The sequence below is a fragment of the Lycium barbarum genome, chromosome 1, assembly GCF_019175385.1.
Source record: "Lycium barbarum isolate Lr01 chromosome 1, ASM1917538v2, whole genome shotgun sequence".
Classification (NCBI taxonomy): domain Eukaryota; kingdom Viridiplantae; phylum Streptophyta; class Magnoliopsida; order Solanales; family Solanaceae; genus Lycium; species Lycium barbarum.
Window position 1 is genome coordinate 14270795 of NC_083337.1, and position 10668 is coordinate 14281462.

A 10668-nucleotide genomic window follows, 5' to 3' on the forward strand; every position below is an offset into this window, starting at 1 on the left:
TCGGGAGATGATGAGCTTTGAAGTCCATTTTTGCAAAGACCCTTTGCAATTCACATTTTTCGGGGCAAAAACAGATTCAGAATTTTAATTCTATGGGCTCAATCTTAAGATTCTTAACATTGAACCAATTAAATTTTAAAAGTTATGGATTCATAACTACTATTTATTTATAATTTTAATAATTTTACACATAAATTTTGATCCGCGTCGAAAGCTAGATACGCCTTGGTCTCAGGGCGCACCTCAATCTTGAACAAGGAATCAAGCCAACTCAAAGACAAATATGCGAAGAACTGAAGCCATTATGCAGGGGGCCATTCCTATTTTGAAGTTCCTTCTGTGGACCGCACTTGAAGACCGAAGTCCCAATCTCAAGATTAAGACCAACACCCCGAATTACCCTAGGTTCAATTTGTGGACCGCAGACCTGTTGTGCGATCCACTTTGCCGTCGCAGAGTGGGGACGCTGTGGATTACTTTGGTCAAAAATTCTATGTAATAAGACCACAATTACTTTGAACACACAGAGCACTCTAGATTATATATTCGATGAGGTGAGGTTAGGAAGTTGAAAAGGGACAGTTTTCTCTTTATCAAATAGCTGAATTGTTATTAGTTTCATCTACTTCTCGGATATGCTACAAGCAATAACCTCCGTGCAAATATAGATTAATGGACAAGCGATCAGCGATCACTAAGAGAAAAATCAGTCAGCACCAATTTTATGATACGTTAAAGGAGCAACTAATGCTAAATATCGTAGATTACAACTCAGGGGGAAGAAACATATATAATTCATGCTTTTATACTACTTATATTACATATATAACCAAGGAGTTTTAGGATATTACTCTTCAACAACTCTTCATTTGATTGATAAAGCATCCCATGTTTGAGTCTTACTCAATGATTACTTATTTCTTTGACTTTTTGCCCTTCCACGGTATGACCTGCTTGAAACCCTCGTATATTGAAGCCTGTATATATTCGACATGAATTAATTTTTAAAATACCAAGAAGGCAGAGAAAAACTGAACAACGCGTGGTACAAATTCAGCACATGTTACTTAACTGCACTTGAACATGGAATTCAAAGGATTGGAGTTCTGATTTGCTAATGAAGCAATAAAGGAAAGCATAATGATCAAAACCAAGGATAGCACAATAATAATAATTTATGGAAGTACTAGAAATGTTTTTACGGTATTGTTGTGTGTTAGCAGAGTTGAGAAAACGGAACGTCCCTAGAGCTATGGTCTAACCGTAAGAGCCTACCAGGTGATGTGTGGGTCAGAAATACATCACGGATTGAATACTACCACATGTTTCTTATGTCCCAAACTATTTGCCACATTTTGCTTTTCTAGATTCAGTTTGACAAATCTTCGGAGCTAAATTATATTCCCTCTGTTTCAATTTATGTGTCACAGATTGAATACTACCACATGTTTCTTATGTCCCAAACTATTTGCCACATTTCGCTTTTCTAAATTCAGTTTGACAAATCTTCGGAGCTAAATTATACTCCCTCTTTTTCAATTTATGTGAACCTATTACTATTTAGAGAGTCTACGAGGTGGTACTTTGATCACGTTTTCCTTACATTATTTCTAAATTATATGAATTATAAATTATCATGACTTATAGTACTTTTTATGTAGTTTCTAAATATAAAATTTTTATTTTTACAAACTTGAAAAATCTATATCAAAATTTACGGTCAAAGTTATAAAGTTTGACCCTCGTACTCCAAAAAGATTCACATAAATTGAAACGGAGGGAGTATCAGATTAATTCAATATTTTAAAAATAAAAATTTAGATATCCGCGAAAAACTATAAGAAAAATATTATAAGTTGCAAATCTTCTCATATCATCAATTTAGTAGAAAAATACATAAAATGTTGTCAAAATTCATGTAATTTGTCTCGCGAGATGCGAAACATGACAAGCATTTCAAAATGAAGGAAGTATATACAAAAACCTGGTATCTAAGTGGAAAAGAATAAAGAGACAGCTCCATTATTCAATGAGGGTTGTTTGGTACACGGAATTATAAGGTGGAATATTTCAGGATTAAGTTTTGGATAAAATTTATACTTTGTTTGGTTGATCATCAACCAAATACAATATAAATTTTATCCTATTCTTAATCCTAAATATCCCATCAAATTTGGGATTATTTTATCCATATCTCAGGTGGCCGCATAAATTAGTCTCAAAATTATAAATCCATAATTTAGTCTGCCAACCAAACAACCCTTGAATGTTGAACCATGCATCATGAGTCCGCAACTTAATTGACCCAAAAACTAAGCAAGGGAACCAAAATATCCACTAAAAAAAAAGTTACGTTACTACCTTTTGCGCAGGAAATTAATGCGCATTAAGGGGTTAATTATTTACAACACTATGCTCGCTTGTGACTGCTTTATATAACACACTTATATTGCGCAAAATATGACATAACTTTTATATAACTCATTCGATTAAAAAAACTCACATTTTAAAAATGCCTAATTCAAGATGCTTCATTAATATAAAATACATCATTTATTACAAGAAAATACTTAAGATTCATAATTCAAGACAATTCGAATACATCAAGAAGAATTAAAATACACTCATAAAATCATGAGGTTCTTCAACCACGAGAGGCTCTTGCACTACGAGAGGTTCTTCCACCACCAGAGGTACTTGCACCACCACAGCCCCGTAGGTAACACAAACGCTTATCACGGACAAACACCTTACACGTCGAGCACCTTCGAGAGTATGTCCTATCCGAAACATCCATTTAATTGGAAATCCGATTTCGTGCGTTAACACATAATTTACGGATATACTCCTTGTTAGCCATCATTGAAAATGACTCATTCGGGCAATAAGCATGAGTACCAAGTGGGTAGAAACCACCGGCATACGCTTTAAGATTACTTTTGATACTGTATTCTGATGCCACATAATTTAATACCTTTTTTCCAATTGCCTCGAAACACTTGATGGCATGAGAACACGACATGTGATATGATTAACACTCACCACAACTACACGTTCTCAACATCTCATAGACGGTATGAATGTTGCCTCCCCTACCTTGCTAATAACCTGTCTGACTTCAAACACATGTTCAGCATAATTATACTCTACCATCTTGTGTAGCTCACATTTTCCTATGATGCTCAAACATTTTTCCAGGATTTGGCATTCATTTTCCACCATCTGCTAATATGGTTTTGGTCTATCTTGTTCTAGCTACAAACCGCTTCACAACTTGCTTGTAAGTCATTCTCATCATTGCAGTAACAGGCAGCCCCCGTGCAGATTTTAACAAACTATTGAATAATTTCGAGTTGTTTGTTGTTAGCACCCATCTCCTACTTTCATCCGCAAGTAATGTCCATTTGTCAACGTCGATTTTCTTCAACCAATCATATGCTTCCGGCTTCACTGCCTTGATCATCTCCATCCGCGCAAGAAACTTTTTTTCTTTATGCTCTATTCCAGCCGCCCACATCAATTTGTTTAGTGTGCTGTTTTTAAGGGCCGTTTGAAAATTTTCCTTTATGTGCCTTAAACAAAAGCGATGGTAATCAAAGGAAGGCTGCCAAATTAAGCATACTGTTCAATATGTCGCGATGTCGATCAGATAGCACGCATATGATCCTTAATAACAAATGTGTCAAAAACATCCCATTTATCTCGTTGCTCTCCTTAGCGGCAATGGCGAAAGCAAGAGGGAATATCGACCCATTGGTATCCATTCCTATTGCAATCAGTAGCTTGCCGTCATATATCCGGTACAAATACGTGCCATCTATGGATATGACTGGACGGCAATGAGCAAAACCATCAATGCATGGTTTGGATGTCCAAAACACAAAATTAAAAATATTACCGGCCACACAAGGTTGGGTGTCGAGCTTTCACTCTACAATAGTACCAAGATTGAATTTATATAGAGTAGTCATATACCTCGACAACTGCTGGAAAGAGCCCTCTCATGTGCCATAAATCATCTCAAAAGCGCGCCTACGCCCGAGATATCCCTTTATCTTGCTTATCGTTTTACGATATACTCTCTTAACGCTTCTAATGCAATCTTTGATAGGGATCCTAGACCAGTTTAAACAAACAACATTTAGCAATGATAATTTAATTGATGTCAAAATTATAATGAACTTTGTCAAATAGGTTACCCTGGGGTTTCGACAACATCAACAAGTAACACTTGAGCAATCATATTTGTATCTAAATTAAAATTATCTGCTCGATTCTCTTCCATATCACAAGTGTGACGTGGGTAGAATTTGTGATTATGCACATACTATCATGACTAACAATACCTCGAAGCATCTATTGACAAATTTGATACTGTCGTCTGCAAACCAGCCTCCATATCTTTCGGGTTGAATCATCAATCCTAAACTCCCTCATTTCCTTGAAGCTATAAATTTTGACGGCTTTGTAGTGCCTTTTTCAAGGTGAACTTCATCATTTATAAGATCGACCGGTTCTTTCCACAATTTTTGGCGAATTGGATCATCTTCTCTGGTGAAGACAAGGCATCAACACGACCTTAAAGATTGTCAAGATATGGGATCACGTCAGAATGCCACTGAATTGGGCTTTTTTCCATCGGTACGTGCTGGTAAAATGGGCTTCCTGCCAGCGATTCTTGCTGGTGTGGCCAACTTTGCATCATTTCTACTAACTGTTGTTCCTGCCATGAGGATGATGCAAAGTCGGCCACACCAGCAAGAACCGCTGGCAGGAAGCCCAATTCACCAGCACGTATCGATGGCAGATAGCCCAATTTAGTGGCTTTCTAACATGATTCCATATCTTAACAATCTTCAAGGTCATGCTGATGCCTTTGTCGTCACCGGAGAAGATGATTCAATTCGCCAAAAATTGTGGAAAGAACCGTTCGATCTTGTAAATGATAAAGTTCACCTTGCAAAAGGCATGATGTTCAAATCCAAAAAAGCATTGCAAAGGGCCGTCAAAATTTATAGCTTCAAGGAAATGAGGGAGTTTAAAGTTGATGATTCAACCCGAAAGATATGGAGACTGGTTTGCAGAAGAAAGTATCAAGGTTGTCAATGGATGTTTCGGGGTATTGCTACTCATGATAGTATGTTGATAATCACAAAATTCTATCCACGACAAACTTGTGATATGGAAGAGAATCGAGCATATCATTTTAATTTAAATACAAACATGATTGCTCAAGTGTTACTTGTTGACATTGCCAAAACCTCAAGGTAACCTATTCGACCAAGTTCATTATAATTTTGACATCAATTATATTATCATTGCTAAATGTTGTTTGTTTAAACTTGTCTAGGATCTCCATTTAAGATTGTATTAGAAACGTTAAGAGAGTATACCGTAAAACGATAAGCAAGAGAAAGGGATATCTCTGGCGTAGGCGCGCTTTTGAGATGATTTGTGGTACACGGGAGGGCTCTTTCCAGCAGTTGTCGAGGTATATGGAAACTCCATAAAAAATCAATCCTGATACTATTGTAGAGTGGAAGCTCGACACCCAACCTTATGTGGCCGGTAATATTTTCAATTTTGTGTTTTGGACATTCAAACCATGCATTGATAGTTTTTGTCATTGCCGATCAGTCTTATCCATAGATGGCACACATGTGTACGGGATATACGACATCAAGCTACTGATTGCAATAATAATAGATGCCAATGGGTCGATATTCTCTCTTGCTTTTGCCATTGCCGCTAACGAGAGCAACGAGACATGGGGGATGTTTTTGACACATTTAAGGCTATATGTTATTAAGGATCGTATGGGCATATGTGTGCTATCTAATCAACATCACGACATATCGAACAATATGCTTAATTTGGCAGGGTGGCAGCCTCCCTTTACTTACCATCGCTTTTGTTTAAGATATTTTCAAACGACCTTTAAAAAAGCACACTAAACAAATTGATGTCCCTTTGCTTACCATCGCTTTTGTTTAAAGCACATAAAGACAATTTTCAAACGGCCTTTAAAAACAGCACACTAAACAAATTGATGTGAGCGGCTACAATGGAGCATAAAGAAAAAACGTTTCTTGCGCAAATGGAAATGATCAAGGCAGTGAAGCCGAAAGCATATAATTGATTGAAGAAAATCGATGTTGACAAATGGACATTACATACGGATAAAGGCATGAGATGAGAGATGCTAACAACAAACAATTCAGAATCATTCAATGATTTGCTAAAATCTGCACGGGGCCTGCCCGTTACTGCAATGGTGAGAATGACTTGCAAGAAAGTTATGGAGCGGTTTGTGGCTAGAACAAGACAGGACAAAGCCATATTAGCAGATGGTGGGAATGGATGCCAAATCCTTCAAAAATGTTCGAGCAGCATAGGAAAAAATGTGAGCTACACAAGATGGTCGAGTATAACTATACTGAACATGCGTTTGAAGTCAGGACAGGTTATTACCAAGGTAGGGGAGGTAACATTCATACTGTTTATGAGATAACGAGAACATGTAGTTATGGTAAGTGGCAATCATACCGCATGTCGTGTTCTCATGTCATCAACTGTTTCGAGGCAATTGAAAAAAATGATATCAAATTATGTGGCATCGGAATACAGCGTCAAAAGTAATCTTAAAGCGTATACCGATAATTGGTAATCAGGTTTACTGGCCAAATGAGTCATTTTCAATGATTGCTAACAAGGATTATATCCGTAAATTGCGTGTTAACGCACGAACTCGGATTCCCAATCAAATGGATGTTCCGAATAGGACATACTCTCGAAGGTACTCAATGTGTAAGGAGTTTGGCCATGATAAGCATTTGTGTAACCTACGGAGCCGTGGTGGTGCAAGTACCTCTAGTGGTGGAAGAACCTCTCGTAGTGGAAGAGCCTCTCGTGGTTGAAGAACATCATAATTTTATGAATGTATTTTAATTCTTCTTGATATATTTGAATTGTCTTAAATTATGAATCTTAAGTATTTTTCTTCTTGTACTGAATGATGTATTTTTTTTTTAATGAAACATCTTGAATTAGACATTTTTAAAATGTGAGTTTTTTTAACCGAATGAGTTATATAAAAGTTCTTAACCAAAAGAGTTATATAAAAGTTATGTTATATAAATGTGTCATATTTTGCGTAATATAAGTTTGTCATATAAAACGGTCAAAAGCGAGCATAGTCTTGTCAATAATTAACCCTTATCGCGCATGAATTTCTTGCGCAAAAGGGCTTTACCGCGCCATTAACTGTTAAGAGTCTGTTTGAATGGGCTTAAAAAAAGCAGCTTATAAGCTGTTTCCAAACGGGCCCAATTAATTTTTGGGCTTATTTTAAGCATAAAATGACTTTAAACTGGCTAGCCAAACAATCAAAAAAGCTGAAAACGGCTTATAAGCAACTTATAAGCCAATCCAAACGGGCTCTAAGTCTTTTTGCGCAGAAATTTCCTGCGCAAAAGATAATAATGTAACTTTTGTTTTAATGGGTATTTTAGTTCATTTACTTAATTTTTGGGTCAATTAAGTTGCGGACTCCAAATTAGTCAAACACAGAACCTTTGATATTTCGGATATTGCTTATTACTATTGTGTTGTATGGTACATATATGAATATACTTTGGACTTTCGCGAAAAGTGAAGTTGGCTGTAGAATTACCCCATTTGTCTTCCACTTCTACTAAGCCCAATTATTAAGTTTTGTCTTAAGCCATTTGATACACCTCATGCCTTTTGCACTAACCATGACCATTTCCGTACTTCACATTCTAATTATGAGCATATATTAGTTAAACATATTAATTTCTCAGTGAAAATGTGAGAGCAATTCTCTTATATTTATATAGAACTGAAACACTGAATAATTGTACAACTTTAATTTTCCTCCTGTAAACTCCAGTATGTGAAACTGAAACTCATAAAATATGTAAACTAGAATTACATAATTAAGCAACATTCGTTTTAAGGTCTAGAGTCAAGATTTGCCAAACAAGATTGAATTAGCGCACCGACAACTGCTAGTAGTTGTGGACGGTGGCATTAAGAGGATATTCGAGTAAGTAAACAAAGCTACAAATACTTTTTGACTTTTTTTTTTTTTGGGGGGGGGGGGGTTAGATTTTTGACTTATTTATATTTTGGTAAACACAAAATATGTCTAATCATAAACAAAATTCAATCTGAAGTTCTAAGTTGTCCAATTTTTAGCTTATAATTATTTTTTATTTTATAAAAAAATTAAACCGTGCTTATTCTTAATATCTTTTGTAATCCTCAAAAATGTACGTTCCAAAACATCCTCAAAAATGTTTGTTCCAAGACAAACCCTTAACTCCATTTTCATTTTATTTCACTACTTGTGTCATTATCTTTTTAAAGATTTTTTAAATTAATATATTTTGGAACTAACTTTAAGAATATTTTATCATTTCATCAAACACATTAACTATTACTTTATCCATTCCAATTTATATACTCCCTTTGTTTCAATTTATATGAATCCATATGACTAGACACGGAGTTTAAGAAAAAAGAGAAGACTTTTAAACTTATAGCCTTAGATGAGTCACATATATTTTGTGTGGCTATAAATCATTACATAAAGGTAATTATTTCCAAATATAAAAAATTAAAGGGTCATTCTTTTTTACACGGACTAATAAATAAATATGTTTACATAAACTGAAACGGAGAGAGTATGTGTTTTACTTTTTCTAGTATGTGCTAAAAAAAAGTCTCTTTTTATATTTAGTACATTTTTTATTTTAACATTTTTATTTTACCTTTAATGAAACTTATGTATATAGGAATGACTGATATATTTAAAATAATAAGTTAAAAAAAATAGTAATTTTAGTATATTATACACCTTTATTTGTAAACTACAATATTCATAAATTTTCTTTATATTTTTAAATTTTGTGTCAAAACTAAGTTATGACTTTAAAAAATTCTTCCATCACATTGAAGGGTTGGAAGGGAGAAGAAAAGGAAGGGTAGTAGGAGACTCTTTAACTACTAAGCGATATTACTAGCTAGAATACAAGCCTGGGTTATAAACCATAAACAACTTACTATTATTAATTTCAAAATTCATATTCAAGTAGAAGGGGTGCGTGGAGCAACGGTATAATTGTCCTTGCATGACATATAGGTTACGGGCTCGAGCCGTGAAAACAGTCCCTAAAGTTTGCTTTAGGGTTGGCTGCCTTACATCACAACTTTTGGGGTTGTGATCCTTCTCCCGACCCTATTAACGCTAGATATTTTATGCACCAAGTTGTCCTTTATTTATATTCAAATAAATAATCATTTAGTTATAAGAAAATTTCAACTCAAAATAAGATGTGAAAAAGTAAAGACATACCAAGATGTGAGAGTGAGACCTGGCATTTCTTTTAAGTGTAGCCATTTTGACACTGGGATTATGTCCACTTTCATCACTGCCTGTTGAATCCACAGATGAACATGAAAAGACAAAACTACCCCTACCGACACCACCAGTTTCCTTCCTAATATTTCCACCAGTACCCTTACGTTTAACAAACCTCTGCCACCAATATCCTCTTGATTTACGTACTTTATTCTTATTCTTATTGTAAAGAACTAAAGTACCAAGTTGTCCTCTTCCTCTCTCAAGACTTGTACATTTATTATTATTGTAAGGTCCATTAAGGACAGTTGTAGGGGAGGGCATTTTGGTATTTTCCAAGTAGTAAAGTCTTGCTGGAGGTGGGTCTAAGCATTTGGGCTGATTATCATTGAAAATGGAAATAATAAGGTCAGTGCAAGGTTTAGGTTTTCCAGGTTGTGCTTCCCATTTGAAAGGAACAGAAGCTAAGGTGTTAAGTGGTGGTGTTAGGATACCTGAATGTTGAGGTGAATAATATTTAGTCATAGCTGGTGGTGCTGAAAATAGAGGAAGTTTGGGTGTGGAAGAATTACTTTGCTCTGTAGCCATGGTGTTAGTTATTTTGTTTGAAGATGGAGAGGAGAAATAGTACTAGTAATTGTTACATGGAAGAGGAAAATGAAGGACAATGCTTTATTTTATTTTTTTGGGTCTTGGTGGTTTGTTCACGGGAAAAAAGGTGACACTTTTACATCAATCAATTAGGTATTTCATGCAGAGAAAGTAGTGAGGTGTTTGAAGGCAGTGACGAATACTTTCTCTTTGACCATGAAAATTATTGGAAGAAAAAAAAAATCGCTTTTTTTTACTTTATGATATTTAACCATAAAAATTTCAAATACAACTTATATTTTAGATTTTGAAAAATAATCAAAACTTTATTTTTACTTTTTTCATTTTCTATTTTGGACCATTTCTTTTGTTATTCTGTTTTAAATTTTTTCCCTAAAATTTTTTATGTTGCTCAATTTTACCCTATTCATACAACTCTTTTCATTGGTCAGAGGCAATTTATGTTGCTCGGTTGTCCTCCACTCCAATAACATTCAACATCATGTGTTAAAAAACCTCTAAAAGAAAAGAAGCATGTGAAAATTTTTGCAACAAAATCATATTTAGAGATGTTATATTTTCTGTATACACTAGTAAGGTTCCCAATTGCAACCTTTTGATAGAAAGAAACCATCAGTTTTGAGCACTTCATAAACTGATCTTGAGTATAATTGTTATATTTCTCTCACTGG

The 10668-nt window shown here is 35.0% G+C and overlaps 1 protein-coding gene across 2 annotated transcripts; it reads right to left on the bottom strand.

Moving 5' to 3' along the window:
- Window positions 1–648: 648 nt before the first annotated feature.
- LOC132632242 (uncharacterized protein At4g00950-like) lies at window positions 649–10129 on the bottom strand. Of its 2 annotated transcripts, none has more exons than XM_060348105.1 (2): window positions 9399–10129; window positions 649–977 (listed from the first exon to the last, which is right to left on the bottom strand). In XM_060348105.1, exons 1-2 carry the CDS (start codon window positions 9971–9973, stop codon window positions 911–913), a joined length of 642 nt encoding a protein of 213 aa, XP_060204088.1. In that variant the 5' UTR covers window positions 9974–10129; the 3' UTR covers window positions 649–910. The 2 variants fall into 2 exon arrangements, with proteins under 2 accessions (XP_060204088.1, XP_060204079.1); XM_060348096.1 differs by having other exon boundaries at window positions 9380–10121.
- Between the last annotated feature and the right edge of the window lie 539 nt (window positions 10130–10668).

Bases quoted from the DNA above. Each gene is read 5' to 3' on its own strand.
- LOC132632242 (XM_060348096.1), bottom strand. From the start codon at position 9,973: ATGGCTACAGAGCAAAGTAATTCTTCCACACCCAAACTTCCTCTATTT. The intron at 978-9,379 runs GTATGTCTTTAC...GAATATATACAG, and splicing joins GGTCTCACTCTCACATCTTG to GCTTCAATATACGAGGGTTT.